Source organism: Phyllostomus discolor, chromosome 13, assembly GCF_004126475.2.
Source record: "Phyllostomus discolor isolate MPI-MPIP mPhyDis1 chromosome 13, mPhyDis1.pri.v3, whole genome shotgun sequence".
NCBI classification, from domain to species: Eukaryota; Metazoa; Chordata; class Mammalia; order Chiroptera; family Phyllostomidae; genus Phyllostomus; species Phyllostomus discolor.
The window spans coordinates 49,437,418-49,453,439 of NC_040915.2; the positions used below are offsets into that span (position 1 = coordinate 49,437,418).

At 64.2% G+C, this 16,022-nt stretch overlaps 1 protein-coding gene across 1 annotated transcript in view; it reads right to left on the reverse strand.

The window, feature by feature from the left end:
- Positions 1–6,431: 6,431 nt before the first annotated feature.
- Positions 6,432–16,022, reverse strand: part of TESC (tescalcin) — a 44,188-nt gene continuing 34,597 nt past the window's right edge. Inside the window, exons 4-9 of the mRNA XM_036013803.1 lie at positions 15,922–16,002; positions 13,232–13,371; positions 11,570–11,631; positions 11,359–11,466; positions 7,815–7,862; positions 6,432–6,705 (exon numbers count right to left, since the gene is read on the reverse strand). Of these exons, the coding sequence (XP_035869696.1) occupies positions 6,628–6,705; positions 7,815–7,862; positions 11,359–11,466; positions 11,570–11,631; positions 13,232–13,371; positions 15,922–16,002 (517 nt within the window). The 3' untranslated portion in view covers positions 6,432–6,627. The remainder of the gene's footprint in view (positions 6,706–7,814; positions 7,863–11,358; positions 11,467–11,569; positions 11,632–13,231; positions 13,372–15,921; positions 16,003–16,022) is intronic.

Here is a 16,022-nt window from a genome sequence, read left to right on the forward strand (position 1 = left end):
AGGGTGCCCCTGTGTAGTGAGTGCCCAAAGTCCCGAACTGCCCGCCTCCAGCCGCTGCGAGCAGCCCGAGGGTGTCGGGCGTGTTCCAGCTTCCTCTGTTCCCTGTCTCAGGAGTGACACCCCAGCCAGGCTCCCGTGGGCCCCGGCTGCAGCACCAGCTGAGGCCTGGGGTTCTCACTGTGCACAAGGCCCTTGGGGCCCTGCTCCTGCCTGCTGCCCACCTTTCCCGCCTCCAGACCCTTTCCTTCGACCCTCTGGGTGTGCTGGTCTCTAAGCCTGCAAGGCCCCAGCACCCACCCACCCACCCTTTGGAGAAGATGGAACGTTCCCTCGGGGTGGGCATCTGACACCACCCCGACCACCCAGCGTAACCCCGGGGTCAGCGGTGCTGCCCCGCAGAGCTCCTGCCACAGTTTGTAATTACACACCCGCACCCTCGTTTCCCCAGTGACTGGATACTGACTGTTGCGTCTACCACACGGGATACGGGGCAGGTGTCTTCTACATCGTCACCCACAAAGCAGCGGCCTCCGAGCAGGGTGTGAGGTGAGTCTGCAGGGGAGCCTGGGCGCGACAGGGCAGAGCTGTCGGGGCACCGTCGGCCGAGCCACCAAGCGAAAACCACCACCAGAGGGCTGTTCGGTGTGACGGACAGCCCCCATTTCCAGGGGCCACAGGGCATAGCCCTGCTCTCGCTTCACACCGTGTGCAGCCGCCGCCGCCTAATACACCTTCAGAATACCAAAGCGGAAAACAGACCCACTAAGGAGCACAGCATGGGCCCCCCGAGCGTGAGCGACAGCCCAGAGCAGTGGGAGCACTGAGGCATTGAGCGTTAATACAGCCTCCCAGTTGCTCCAGCAAGTGCATGCGGCATTGTGAGACCTTGGCAAGTGCCCGCAGACCGTGCACAGGAAGTGGCCGTGGAGGAAGACCACCAAGACAGTCTCGATGCGTGAGGACTGGTCCTGGGCAGGCCCCGGTCAGCGACCCCCAACCCTGGTGCAGGAAAACCGGAACCGACGACAAGCTGAAGGATAAAAACGTACCTGCCACTTCCCAGCGCTGCAGAATGAACTCAGTTTTAAAGAAGGAAGTCGAAACGGAAAAGCGTGAACTCCCCAGACCTGGGGGACCGGGGGAGCACAGCCACAGCCCGGGGACAAGGCCACCCGAGGTTCCTGAGGGAAGGGTGTCCTCGTCATCCTCACGGGAGATGGCACCTGTGACCTCGCCTCCGTGAGGGTTTCACTCCTCGAGGCCTCGATGCAGCGAGACTGCTGGGCTGGGGGGCACACGTTTCCTCTGAAGAAACGGCTCTTCCAGCCTGGTGTCACAGCCCCCTTTGCGGGCACACCCGCCCTTCCTGGCTTTGCAGTGCCTAAGACCACAGTTGTAAAGGAATCAGGCCCGAAGAGTTACTCTAAAATGGAAAACAGTTGCAAACTAGTGTCAGTCACCGCCAGCAGCTGGTCCAGTATAAAATGCTGTAAGCACGGGGGTTTTTTTCCCCTCCCCCACTTGTGTGTTCTTCATCTCCCACTCACGGTAAGCGTGCGGGTTCTGCGAAGGAGAGCTGACCAGGCCCGGACCCCCCCAGCGCACGGCCTCAGGTTTTCTGCCGCGAACCCCTCCTCCTGGGGGGCGCCGGCCTGATGGGGAAGGAGCGAGCCCCCCGGAGACCAGCGTTAACCTGGCAACAGTGGAGACCTCGGCCCGAGGCCTCTCAGCTCCACTCACCCCGCCTCACCCTTCTCCCTGCCCACCGCCTCCCGGGTCCTGAGTCAGCAGCAGCCGGGTCCTCTCCTGGCACCTGCTGCTGCTCGAGCTCCTCCCCCGAGGTCCCCTGCCGACAGGAGGGACTCCGGCGTGCCACAGGGCAGGGTGGGGGTGCAGGGGAGTGGAGCGCCGTACCCCAGAGCTCCGTGTCCTGTCTCAGACGTCCTGTGGGTTTCATTTCTGCTTCATAACACATCTGTCGGCTCTGATATTAAATTCTTTAAACTTGATTGCTCAGGTGACTTGTTACCTTCAGGTGCAGCGCTGTCCCCGGCCCCAGAGAGCACACCTTGTGTGGTAGCACACCTTGCGTGGTGGCCGGGTCTGCGGCCCACGGCAGAGCCGTTTTTCTCAAAGCCTCTGCCGCTGCAGGGGTCCCGGCCCAGGAGCCAGGAACCCACAGAACCACACGGCGCCAGGGCGTTTCCTGAGAACCGCCCCCCCCTGCCGCCAGCTGGTCCGCGCCGAGTGCTGCTGCGGCCAAGGCAACAACTCACGTTTAAGGGGTCCCGGGCCTCGCCTTCCCGTAGCTGCCGACTGGGTACCAGTGGACCAGAGGACACACCGGGCTCCCCTGAGCGGGCAGAGCTGGGCCCTTCTGAGAGGGGAGGCTGCAGCCCCCAAGGTGAACTCTTCCACATCCACCTGAAGACCAGGGCCTCAGGTTTAAACAGCCAGTGCGTCCTGCTCAGTAAACGACAAACTGGCCCCACGATTACAGAGAAACGGCTTCCCCCGGGGACAGCCCAGCCACCGCGTGAGAGTCCCCCAGGGGCCTCCATCGGGCCCGGGCCACGGGCTGAGACCGGAGCTGCCCCTCCCTCCCGATGGGGGCCTCTGCTCTGGGCAGCAGCTGCCCACCACAGAGCTGCCCGCCTTCCCCCGCGCCGCCAGGCCCCATGGTTACACGGCCACACCCAGGGCTGCAGCGGTCTCTGGACCGGCTGCCTCTGGGCTGTGGCGGCAGAGCCCCTTGCTGGGCACCAGCAGGAGCCACGCGGGCACTGCCCACCGTCAGTCTCTGGTGTTGACCGTGCGCTTCCGGCAGCGGGCTCTCGATGGCTTGGCACCGGGAACCTTCCTCCCTGGGTCGGGGGGTCCTGCCCCCACCCCCAGAACTGAGCCCGTCAGGTCGTGTCTCTGACTTGGAGGTGGCAGCGGACTGCTGCTGACCTCTTGACCTCACAGGCCTCACACCCCTCGACTGCACTGCTGCGCACAAACCACCCTCAGGGTCGGACCAGAAGCTGATGCCACCCCCCCACCCAGGCTCAGTCAGTGGGCAGGGCAGGGCCCTGCAGCCGTCCGTCAGCCCCCGGCCCCCCTCGAACCCTGCCAGCGCTCGGGCGCAGCTCTGGGAGAGCGCGGAGACAAAGGCGGCTCTGATGCCAGGGAAGTGTGGTTTCAACCCCGGCTCCCCCACTCGGGCCTCCAAGGCCTCCCCAAGGTCACCGTGTGGGTGGACAGCTTGCAAAGCAGGTGTTTGCAGAGCCCTCGCCAAGGCAACTTGTATTTTTAACTCTGCAGCAGCCCACGTAAGTCACCGTGCCGTTCCCGAGACTCGGCTTAGCTGCAGCCCTGTCGGCGCAGCGCGGCCCGGCGGGGACAGGTTCGGCCGCTCGGCGACAGAGACTGGGTCCGTGCGTGACCCGTCTCCCACTAGCAGGGCACTGGAAGAACTTTCCAGTCCCCTGGACCCGAGCGAGGATAATGGAGCTGTTGTGTTGCAGCCTAGCGATCATTTGTTCCCGGAGAGGGTGCTCGGGCAGACTGGAAGCCGCTGTAACCTTACTCCGTCCCCTCATCCATAATTCACGACTGACGCGGCTGCGGAGCGCGTCCCCCGAGCTCCTCGTGTCAGATTCCCGTCGCACAGCCCTTTCGGACGCCCCCCAGACTGCTGCTGGGTTTGTGTCGGACTGCCGCATCTGTCCGGAAGCTGAGCTCTGACAGCTCTCCCCCGGGGTGATGCGGCGGTGTGGACCAGAGCCTGCCGCCGGCCGGATCCCGGGGCAGAGCGCCCACGCGGAGGAAAGTGACCACACAGCACCGCCTGGACACTGTCCCGGCCCCGGCTTCTCCCCCCACGGCCCGACGCCCACACAGTCTGACTTGGCTTCCTTCAAATATTTGCCTTTGCACTGATTTCTGCCCAGTTCCTTGCAGTCGCCGGTACAATTCCTGATAGGAGGAAGGCTGTCAACAAAGGCGTCTGACTTACCACTGCCTGTTGCAGAACACACTCAGAACAAAGCTCACTCACTCACTCCCGGCTGCTCTGGTGAGGTGGCCTGTCCAGGGAACGTGCCCTGAGTCCCTGTGGCCGGAAGCCCTCCCCCCGCCCCCAGCGCACACGCCGGCCCCACGGGTAGGAGGAGCCGTTTCCGGGCCACCTGCCTCCGTCCTCTGCACACTCCATGCTGCCAGATGGCCACCTCGAGACCTGCGCCCCCAGCAGCAGCCCCACTAGACTGTGGGGGGTCCCCTACCCTCTCTAGCAGGTTCTCCCCAACTAAGAGCCAGCTCTGGTGACTCCCCGAACGAGCCAGCGGCACAGCCCCCCGACCCTGGGCCCAGGCAGGAGAGCCCAGGGGCGCTTGGCAGACCACGCTCTGGGGTGAGCCCCAACCCGACAGTCAGAGGCCGCCCTCGGGCTGAACAGACCAGCTGTCCTTTGAGGGGCCCGGGCTGGGCTCCCAGTGGGTGAGTCCCACTTTAAGTAGCCCTTTGAGGCGAGCGGTGGCCCAGAGCCTTGGAGACACCGGGCCGCCACCTGTGGTCTGACGAGTGGAGCGTGGAGTGCGAGCCCACAGCCCCCAAACGCAGGCTCGGGTACGGGGGCTGAGGGGAGGGCCACTGTTGACAAAAACACTGGGCTTCAGGGCTGAGAGCAGCACGCTGAAGCAAACTGGGAACGCCCCAGGACATCCAGGCCTGCTGTGGCCGTGACCCAGCTGCTGGGCGACAAGGGGATCCGCCTCACTCCCTCACTCTCGCAGGGCAGGGCAGGTCGAGGCGCGTGGGGCCGGGGGAGACGCATGCTTTGGACAAAGCTGACTAGTACTGATCCGCCCACACCAGGCCGTCCAGGGACTTTCTGGATTCCTCCTCCTGCCGTCAGCCAGGAAACCCAAGGGCAGGAGCAAGATGAGGGGACGGCAGGGGAGCAGGAAGTGAGCTCGCATCCCCTCCCTCCCACCCCCAGAAACTGCCGGGCTGGCCGCTCCCTAGCTGCCACGGTTGGTCCTTCCCACCAGACCGTGGCCCCCGGAGGGCAGGAAGCGGCGGCCTTGGCCCCCGACCTACCGCTCCGAATGCCTCGTGCTGGCTGCAGCGAGCGCCAGTCCAGGACGCAGAGCTCTGAAAGTGACTTCCGACGGCCTCGCCGCTTCCCCGGAGGCGGGGCCGGCAGCCTGACCACCCACCTGCCAGCATCGGGAGAGCGGAGGCTGTGTCCACCACGTGGAGTCCACCTCCTGTGCCGTGGTAGCCTGTCCCGGGCCAGCACTCCTCAGCACAGCCAGGGTCAGAGGCCACAGCCGCCTCCTCACCTGCGCAGTCCCCCGGACCTACGCACCCGGGACTTCCGTCCCACTGTTCTTTAACCGGCCCTGCGGCTCTGTTTGGGGTTCTAATGTAAACGCTGGCATTAACTTCATCCTAAACCACATTTCCGCTTCTGTGTGTAAGAAACTGGAGAAGGGGAAGCTGGGGGCCGGTCCGGGGGCAGGGCCAGACCCCACAGTGTGCCCGCCTGCGCGTCTCGAGTCTGAGCCGCGGTGCTGGGCACAACAGGGTGCCGTGCAGCACGCGCAGCGCCGAAACCATGAATTAGAAATTCAGGAATGCAGGTGACAGCAGTAGCCAGTTCCCAGGAGAACCTCCTTAGAAGGCTAGAACCGTGCCTCCCAGCGCGTGTCAATAAAGGGACCGAGCACACCCTTCATGTGACAACCAGGGAGACGCCTGGAATGCAAACAGTGGCCCGGAGAGGCAGCAGGTCATCTCAGTGCCAAGTGCCAGCTACGCAGGCATGACACGCGCCAGCCCTCTGCTGACTGACTCACAAGCCACAGCCACCAACTGAGAGCAACCACCTTTGCTTCCTTGTCCCCACCCACTGTCCATCCCCCCCACCCCAGTGACAACGTTGAGAGATGCTTACCTGGGGCTGTGGGTCACCTCCTCCGCCGTGCCGGGTCTACACTGCTTCCACTGGCGCTGGGGGCCGCCGAGTGCTGGGGGCAGAGCCCTGCAGCTGGCTTCCCTCCCTCCAGGAAGAGCCGTAGCACCCCAGCCTGAGCCTGGGGTCAGCCGCCAGCCTTGAACGCTGGGCCCCTGCACCATGAGGCCAGCAGGGGTCGCTGCAGCCGCGAGGTCTTGACACAGGATGCCCCCCACCCCGGGGCGGCTCCTGGACTTCAGCGCCTTGGGTCGGGTCAGGTTGGGAAGGCAGGAGACTTCATTCCCAGCCCTTCCTCAGGGAGAGCAGACGCTTGACCGAAATAAACCCGAAAAGGAGACCAAAAATCTCCTCTTCCAGGCCGGCCTCCCAACAGCAGTCGGCAGCCGCTTGTCTCTCAGACTGGGCTCGCGCCACCAAGCGGCCAGGCCATGTGTGCGGCCACAAGGGACAGACAGGAGCCACGTTAGTTAAGAAACCCTGTTCCTTTTTTATTGGCGATAAAAACCGTAAAAGCCCACACACCATGCCCTGTACTGGGGAGCGGGAAGCGCGGGGCCCGGGGTTCACTATGTACAAGCCGCAGCCCCAGGCCCCAGCAGCGCTCGCTGCCGGCCCCGCGGGGAGGCGGCTGGGGCCGGGGGCGCGCTCCGCGGGGGCGGCGGTCAGTGGCAGAGGGCCATGGTCTCCATGTTAAGGAAGCGGACGTGCATCTTGGTCTCGATGTCGATCCCCTGCCAGATCTGAAACGGACGGACGGGGCGGCGTGAGAGGGCCTCCCGCCGCCCACCCCAGGCAAGTCCAGAACCGTCTCCCCACCCCCATCTTCTGCCCCCGACAGAGACCGGCCCATCGCGGAACACCCGCCGAGCGAGGCAGGGGACGGTCCACCTGCTGTCCTGCCAGCGGGTGTGGCTCTGACGTCAGGACCCTGAGACTGTCACCCAAGTTTTTTCCAAGCACCGATTCCAAGCTCTGGCACAAAGTCACCCGAGTCCCACCCACCACCACGTCAGGGCCCGTGAGTCTCATGCAAACTCCTCCGCCCCATCACGCCGCCTCCTTTGACAGGTGAAATGCCAGGATATTGGGCGGGGGGGCGGGGGGGGGGTGGTTCAAACAGAGCCGTCCTCAGAAGCATTCTGTAGACTGTTAAGGGCTGTGCAATTGTGAGGTTCCGCGTGCTGGGGCCTGGTGCGGGCGGGGCGGAGGGCCCCGCTGAGCCATCCCTCCACTGCGTGGGGCTTGGGGGCACCAGTGTTGGGGTGCTCGGGGCCAGAAAGCCAGGAAGTGGGTAGGGGACCCCATTTCCCTGTAGCAGGGTATCTGCCTATCAGAGCAAAGAGGGATCCCAATTTCCCAAGCCAGGAGCTCACTAGTGACAGTGAATGCCCACTAGTGGGGGCTAGAGAGCCCGCATGGGGAGGCGGGGCTGGGAGAGTGGGAAGCCTCCGAGAGGGCACCTTGGGAGAAGAGCAAGGGCCGGGACTGCACTCAGTGGGCTTTTGGGTGTGCATCTGAGAAAAGCCGGTGCTCGTCCAGGCATAGAACTTTCCGGAGCCCAGGTTCCAGCTGTGAACCGGGGCTGCTTCTGAGAAGGGGGCCTAGGGACTCTCGCACGGGAGAGATGGTGTTGCCACCGTACACCTTTTGTACCGCTTCGACTGTTCTGACCACATGTGAATATTACTTTTGATAAAAAAGTAAACAAAGTCAGTTTAAACTGTTTTTAAAGGGCACACCCAGGCTCGACCCCGTTCCACCGAGGTGCCAGTCTCCTGACCAGCTGGCCCCCCCTGAGGTCCCCACTGCAGCTGCACCCACGGCATGCCCTCCCTCCCCAGACACCCACCTTCAGGAAGTCGTCGAAGGTGATGCCCTCGTACACCTGATCGGGCTCCTGGGGACAGAGCACAGGGCAGGGTGAGTGGCTTCCACCAGGACACTTAGCCCTGCCCCGCCCCCACACGTGGTTGGCCTGCTTCGGTCCAGGCACAAGAAGGGACGGTTCTGTGGATTGTTCGCCATCAGCTTGAGGCCAGTGCCCCCCAAACTCCCAACTCCAGCGTCCCCTTCACAGGCCAGAGGGTGGGAGGGCGAGGTGGTTTCGGGACACAGGCGCCCCCGAGTCCCCAGGGAGGACCCCCTGGACAAGCGCAGAGAAGGAAGCGGGGTGGGGGCAGAGACACGAGGCTCTCCTTCCCCACACGGCCGCCTCCCTGCCGGGCCCCAGCAGCACAGCTGCCAGCAGACACTTCCTGCGACGCCCCGCCCGCCTCATCACACCAGCGCCAGGGGCGAGAGCCAGTTCCAGGCTCGTGCGCACGCACAGACGCCTGGGGGAAGGGGCGAGGGGACCAAGGGCTGGCCTGTGCGCCCAGGGAGGCTCGGTGGTGATGCCTGGCCCCAGGGCCCTCGCCTGCCCGGAGTCACTGGCAGTGCTGGGCTCCCTCTGGGACCCCTGCTGTGGGCACACAGGGGCCCTTGGGCTGCAGCTCTCAGTTCCAGCCCCCCGCCCACCTCACAGCACCCTCTGTGACGGCCACAGCCTGGCCGGTGCCCCAGGGCCCGTCCACAGAAGCCCGGCTCCACAGGCCCCACGGGTCTGCGGTATCGATCATCAGCACACAGCCATTAAGAAAAGGGCGATCTTAGAGAAGAGGTGCCAAGACACATACGTGGTGGAGAAAAACACAAACAAGGAGCAGAGAGATGTCTGCAGACCCCCCTGCCCAGCGAGCCAGACCCCCACTGTCGGCCACGGGGGTGGGTCAGCACGGAGGACAGGGAAGACCAGGGCAGTCCAGCTCCATTTTGTGGAAATAAAACCCAAAAATACGCAGGTGTGCATGAGCATGCATGCCGGTCTTTTATTTTGTAGTTACCAGGAGAGGAAACGATCAAAGGGAGTTCCCTCATTTAAGGGGGCAGGCCTGGGGTGGAGGGGGAAGGTCAAGGAGAGGCCCTTCCTTCTCTCTCGGTGCCTCCCCGGAAGCTGCTCCCCGTGGCCTTTAAGGAAACAGCGGTGGGTGCACTCTGAGGGCTGGCTGTGTGCCAGGGGCTGTCCCTGGCGCCTTGCAAACGTCACACACGGTAACCTGGACCGGCGCAGACCTCTCAGCAGCCTCCACGGTGGGCTCTGCTCCTGCCCCCAGTTTACAGGGAGGGCCACCAAGGGCCACGGAGGGCTGGGGGTGGGGCTTCCCCCTGCCTGATTGGGCTCTCCACCCTTTGGTTCCTCCATTGTATTTTTTTTTTAAATGCAGGAGACAAATCAATAATTTTTAAATGTTGTAAATGCAGCCAGTTCTCAGACGCCCGGGCCAGCCCCATCCTGAGGGCTCCCTGCCCGTGGGCACAGGGAGAAGTGGCTGTCCTCTCCCTGCGGCGACCCCGGGTCCCCAGGGCGCAAGGAGGGCTAACTGCAGACAAGGCCCCAGGGCTGGAGGGTGGCGCCCTTAGAAGGAAGGAGGGCGGAGGGGCTTGGGGAAACACTCCAGGGGGTGGTGGCCGAGGGCCCAGCCACGTGACACCCCCTCCCAAGCCACTAGAAGCCTCTCTGGAGAGTACTGTGCAAAGAAATCGCCGGCCCAGTCAATAACGGGCGTGGAAGCCCGTGAGAGTGGGTGTGGGGGCTCCTCTGTCTGGGGGGCGGGCAGGGCAGGCGGAGACGTGTGCACCCCCGGAGGCCCACAGCCCACGAGGACGACGCGAGAAGGCGTTTTCAGCGTGCAGAGGGGTCCATGAGTGCAGACGGCCGCTTGGGGTGCTCGGCCAGGAGGCCACCAGGTCACCCGATGTGCCTCCACCTCAGGGGTGGGGAGGCAGCGGCAGGTGCAGTGTTGGTGCCGTCACTGTCGCCACTGCCAGCTGCCCACAAACCCACTCCAGCAAATGAAGAAAACGGCTGCCAGCTGATGCTGCAGCGAGACAGGGAGCAAATCAAAGGTGAGTGTAATTAAGTCGAATGGGCATTTGGCTCCACCAGCCGGTGGGGATCCCCGCTCTCCCCGCCGAGGTCAGCAGCCCTGTCTGCCGCGGTTCACGTGCTGAGTGCGGCCCCCACCCTGGGGCAGGCCTGGGCCTGCGGTGGCCCTGGTGACAGGCGTGGGATGCAGACAGCAGGCTCCAGCAGGAACCCCCGCCCCCGCCCTGACTCAGGCTGTGGTCACCCGCAGCCACAGAGTGGCGAGAGCAGCGGCTACTTTAAATGCACAGGAGCAGTGAGGGAGTGGTTCCCAGCGGGACCACCCGAAGCCCAGGGAACTCAGTCCATCGCGACAGCCCCCTGCCTGCCAACAGGCCCCTGGGGGCTCAGAGCCGCTGACCCGGCCCCACAGGAGTGAGCGCGACAAAGACCACTGTCCCTGAGCCTCGGTTTCCCCACCAGTAAAATCGAGGCTACAAGTCGATTCAATGGTGCCTGTGAGCGCCAGCACAGGGGCTGTCCAGCCTGTGTGGTCGCCCTGCAGGGCAGGGGCCTGTGAGTGCCTGCCGGGCCCGTGGCAGGACCCAAGGGTGTCTCCACACATCTGACCACAGCGCTGGTGGCGACAGCTCCCCCGGTCGAAGTGCCAGTCACCGCTTCACCCATCTTTGCCTCCCGGACCCTCTGCTCCACTGTGCTTCCCCGGAGACGGTTCGACCCCTCCCCCCAGGGACAGCTGGAGACGCTTTTGGGGGTCACAGCCTGGAAGGCGTGGCTGGCGTCCAGTGGGCGGAGGCCAGGCTGCCACTCAGCAGCGCCCACCCAGCGCCCGGGCCGCCCCAGCAGGCAGCGCCCTGAGCAGCACGGTTCTAAGAAAGGACTGGCCATTTCTATAGCAGAGTGACCCTGACAAGCCTCAGGGAGTGTCCAGCCCTGCGCTTCTGCCCTCAGGGTCCTGCCTGCCTTCCCCCCGCACCCCCAGTTGGGCCGGGCCCTGGCCCGAGCAGGGGGGGCGGCCAGGTGACTGCCTCTGCGTCTCTTCCGGGGCAGCGGGGCCCCCACCCTGCACACCCCACAAGCACTGAAGGCTGAGCCCCCTCCTCTGGTTCAGGCACACGACCCCCCACCCCGCCCTAGCTCCTCAGGACCCCAGACCGGGTGGCCCACGAGAGAGCTCCCTGTGGACCCCCGCCTCAAGGCCGCACAGCCCCTCCGAGCCACTCACTGGCAAACACACCCACGGAAGCGAGTCTGTACTCTTCGCTGACCAGCCACGGGGCTGCCCGCCTGCAGGCACCCTCGCCCGGCACTGCCTGCCTGGCCCAGCTCCCCGGGGTTTGGGGGAGCCTCCCTCCGGTGGGCCCCCCCGAGGTCGGAAAAGCCCCATGCGGCTCCGAGAGAGGGGTGAGCAGGACAGCCGCACCCTCCAGGGCTAGACGGGGGCCAGCGGGGGCAGGAGGGCACTCACCATCTGCCCCACGCAGACGCTGGCCGCCTCCATCATGGCCCCGTCGGCGATGGAGCGGGCCGACTCCTTCTCAATGTGCGGGTTTCCTGACAGCAGCTCCTCCACCACCTGCCGGCCGGGCAGAGACGGGGGACCGTGGGCCTCCATCCGGGCTGCGGGGCGGGGGGGCTGGGGCGCCGGGAGCCCTGGCCGGGCGAGGGGCATACTTTACATTTCGATATTCTTCCAGGGTGATGCGGCCGTCACTGTCCGAGTCGTACATGTGGAACAGAACTGGGGGGCGGTGGGGGGAGGGGCTCATTCAGTGGGGCTGGAGGGGAGCCAGCTCCCCCCGCTCCCCGAACCTTCCCGGCTCCTACGTCTACCATAAACGGAGCAAAAGACCACAATAATGAAACCTACATGCCAAAGCCATAGTGGTCAAGGGCACAGGCTAGGGGGCAGACCAGCCACTTCCTGGTGGGTGACCTTGGGCAAGTGACCCCACTTCTCTGAGCCCCGTCTCCCTGGCACAGCACTGCAGAGACCTGGTGAGCGACACTCGGGTCAGCGCCCAGGAAGGCCTGGCGCATCGAGCGTGGGCCACGCGGCTGTGCTGCCGACCTGAAGACGAATCGGGGCGTCGTCCCCGATGGAGCCCAGAGGGCGGCCATCACCTTGGCCCTGGCAGGGCTGAGCTGCCCCCTATGGGCATGGGGGGGGGGTGCGGGGCCTCCTCCTGGTGACACCCGCTCTGTTGCTTGGCTGCCAGGACTCGGCACCCTGCAGCCCACAGGGGCCAGGAGCTAAAGGGCAGGGCACCTCCCGGCCCCCTGGGCTCAGCCTCCAGGAGCCTCAGGCCCACCACGAAGGCCTCTGCGCTGGCAGTTGCCCAGCGCCGACCAGAGGCCCTGGTCAGACACCCGTTCCTCTCGTCCTCACACCAGCCCCGGAGGCCAGGGCTGCCCGAGCCCATTCCTCAGACTGGGCTGCCGAAGCTCATGGGAGTTAAGGTGTCTGCCCAGGACCACCGCGTTAAGGGAGGGGAGACCAGGGGCTTGGGCCTGAGTCCATTTGATTGCATGGCCCCCACGCCCCCAGGCCTGGCTGCACCCCCCGCTTTGTCTGGGGGCCACAGAAGGGCCTCGCAACACCCAATGCAAAGTTCCCACCAGCCCTCACTACCCGACCCCGAGCTAAACCCAGCCCAGCCCCCACATTTCCATTCCCCACTGGCCAGTCTGCCTCAGGGTGGGGCAGAGAGGGGTGTCTGAGTCATGAGAGAGTCCACAAGGGAGGGACATGTGATGCAGGCCACCCAGGTCCCTGCACTCCTGGCCGGCCTGGACTGCAGCCAAGCACACCCCACAGCCGGGGGCCAGTGGAGGCCCCCCCGGGCTGGTCACCTGAGGCCCCGCAGGGGCCCATCCTGTGAGCTGAGCACCACTCTTGGGTAGGGAAGAGACTGGCTCTCAGGGGGCACCTCCTGTGGGCCAAGGACTCTGCCTGTGTCGTCTCATTGAGCCTCTGACCGGCCCGGCTTCACAATAAGATCCCCATGTTCAGGTTCAAGGTCACACAGCTACACAGCTGCCCAGCTGCCCAGCTGCCCAGTGGAAAGGCCGGATTGGAACCCCGGTCCGTTTAAACCTTGCTCTTTTCTCATCACTCACCACCCCTTCTGTTCCCAGGAACCTCCAGCTGCTGAGGGGAGGTGTTCACGAGGCTGCCCCACCGGGCAACTCCGGAGGACAGAGAGACACCCGGCACCCTTCGCAGGTGGGGCGGTTTGGACCGACCTCCCACAGGCTGGCATCCCCTATCTCCCCCCCCGCTGGCCGCAGCCCCCACACTCCCCCACCCCACCCCCCGCAGATCGGGGAGGGACACGCACATCGCAGCTTCTCCTTCCGGCACAGCTGCACCTGCTCCTCGTCCATGGCGATGTCGATGGGCCGGAAGTACGCCATGATGGTCAGAAAGTCCTCGAAGCTGATCTCGTCGGCCAGGCCACTGGGCCCCTTGCGCAGGTTCCTGTGGGAGCAGCGAGGGCGCGTTGGAAATGAGCGAACGGCGGCCGACGGCTCAGAGAACGCGGCTCTTGGGGATGACACTCCCCTGCACCGATGGCTGTCCTGGCCTTGCATTCTGTGTCCCAACAACCTGCTTGTGGGGGGGCCGGGGGTACAGCCGAGCCCTTGTGAGGTCCCCCCAGAGCTCACCGCCCGGGGGCTGGGAGGCAGGGCCGCCTGGCTGCACTGAGGTGCATGCTCCCACATGGGGAAACCGAGGCACAGGGCCAGCCAGTGACTCCCCTGGGTCACCTCCTGACCCTTTCCCTTTAGACCAGGGATCGGCAAACTGCAGCCCACTCGGGCCACCTGTCCTGATGCGTCCCGACAACCAAGAAGGGTTTTCACGTTTTGAAAAATGGCTGAAAGAGTATTTGGGGAAAAAAAAATCCAAAAGAATAGCAGCCTTTCACGACGAGCGAAAATCACATGAAATTCAGATGTCAGTGTCCATAAATAAAGTTTTATTGGCACACGGCCATGCCCGCTCGTTTGCATGTCGTCTGTTCCCCGCTCGTGCTAGGAAGGCTCAGCGGAGCAGCTGTGACGGCGGAGCCCGGAATGTTTGTGCCCCAGCCTTTCACAGAGAGCGCTTGCCCGCTCCCGCTCTCTGGCAGCCGGCCAAAGCCCCGCTGCAGCGAGCAGCCGCCGGCAGCTCCGGGGTGCCTGTTCACCACCTGAGTGCAACGTTCGATCTCAGGTTTTTAAAGTAAATCGGGGCGGGTTGGAGGTTATCCCTGTGGATGTGCTTTTCTCAAGGGTCCAGAAAGGGCTGGCACTCTGGGCGGGGCTCAGGACACACGCAGCGCTGGGTCTGACGCCCAGCGGGTGGGTGCTCTGCAATCCAGCGTGACGGCCCCCAGATGGAGCTGCTCTTGAGACAGCAGCCCTGGAGTCGGCCTCCACCGGACTCGGGCTCCTGGCCCCTCACCACCCACCGACTTCAAGAGCCACAGCCCGATGGCTCCCGGAGGGAGCTGCCGCCCACCAGAAGGGTGGGGCAGGCGTCCCCTACCCTTCCTGACTGTGCGTCCGTGCAAAGGGGCGCTTCTCCGGCTGGCCCAGGACGATGAACAGTTAAGAGGGTTAGTGCTTGAAATGTGGGTGGGATACTTGAACAACAATTAAAATTTTTTAAAAATGTAGAAAATAAAAAAAAATTGTGCATGGGATCCACCGGGTCATGACCATCCCTCGGTTTAAAGGGAAGCATCTGTGGTTCTCTCTCGAGGGCCCATCTGTCCCCTCCCAGACACCGACTGACCCTGCCTGGGGCGCCACCCTGCACAGGCCACGCATCTCGCCGGTCCTGACCGTGCGTGCCAGGAGATTTTCCAGAACGAGGCGGGTCAGGGCCCAGCTGGGAACTCACGAGGTGGGTCGGGAAAACCACAAACGTGACACGAGACGAGGAGGTCTTCCTCCAAACGCAGGGAGCCCCGTCTTAGGGAGTTTTTCTTGGTCTCCCCTGAGGTCTATCGTCTTACAAGGCTTCCCCCTGCTCCTCCACACGGATCCTCAGTAATTTCCAAGTTCCTGCCGTCAGGGGCCCGGACCCAACTCACAGGGTATAAAAAGCCCCTGGAATTACTGGGCTCCCCTGAGGCCCCTCTCACTGTCGCGGCTCACACGACCTTCCCGAGTGGTTTTGGCTGCTGCAGTAGCTGCTACAATTAAGATTAGCTCCCGGGAACGGCAGGCCACGTGTCCTTCTCGGGGAAGGTCAGAGGCAGACTGCTTTGCCATCCTAGTGTCCCTGGGAGGTCCACATGGGCCAGGGTCATGGTCTCCAAAGGCAACGAGAGTGCAGAGGGCAGGGAACCCAGACCCAGCACCTGGAACCAGCCACACCTGCTCTCCACTCCTGTGTCCTAAATGGGGTACCCTCAGCCAGGGCCCTGGAGGAAGGCCTTTGCATCTTCTGGGGCCACCTGAGGATTCCCCACTCCCCTGCATTATGAACAGGTGAGGCTCAGAGAGGCTCAGCATCTTGCTCAGGCCTCACAGCCCCAGCACAACCAGAGCTGAGCTGCTCAGGCTCACATAACTTGTACCGGTCGGGGAAGTCCTCCCCCATCATATGGCCCGTTCCCTTCCTTCCTCTTTCTGCTGGTTCTCCCTGTGTGTCAGCAATCTCTGCAGCCCCAGCTGACCCCTCCCTGAGAACGCAGCTGGTTTGTACCCAGATCCCCGACCCACCAAAACGGTGAGCTGTTAATATGGTTGTAAACTGCTAGGCTTGGGGGTAATTTGTTACGCAGCCATAGCTGACTAATAGGGAGGAGGCCCAGAGGGACCGAGTGAGCTGCCCAAAGTCACCCAGCGAGGAACCCGGAACTGCCTGGCCCAGCCCCGGGCTCGGAGCCCCCACCCAGCGCGGCTGCCCCTCCCTCTCCATGTCAGCACTCGAGCCGGCGCTGAGCGCACGGGGGCTGTGAGATGAGGCACGAGCAAGACGCTCCCCCGAGGACGGCGCCGTCCGCCGGCGGGCAGCTCGGAGAACGAGGCCCACCTGTTGTCGAAGAAGGCACGGACGATTTTGGATCGGATCGGGTTGAGCTCCAGGTCGGGGACATTGTTGAAGTTCTCCTTGCTGGGCCCGGGACGGACAGG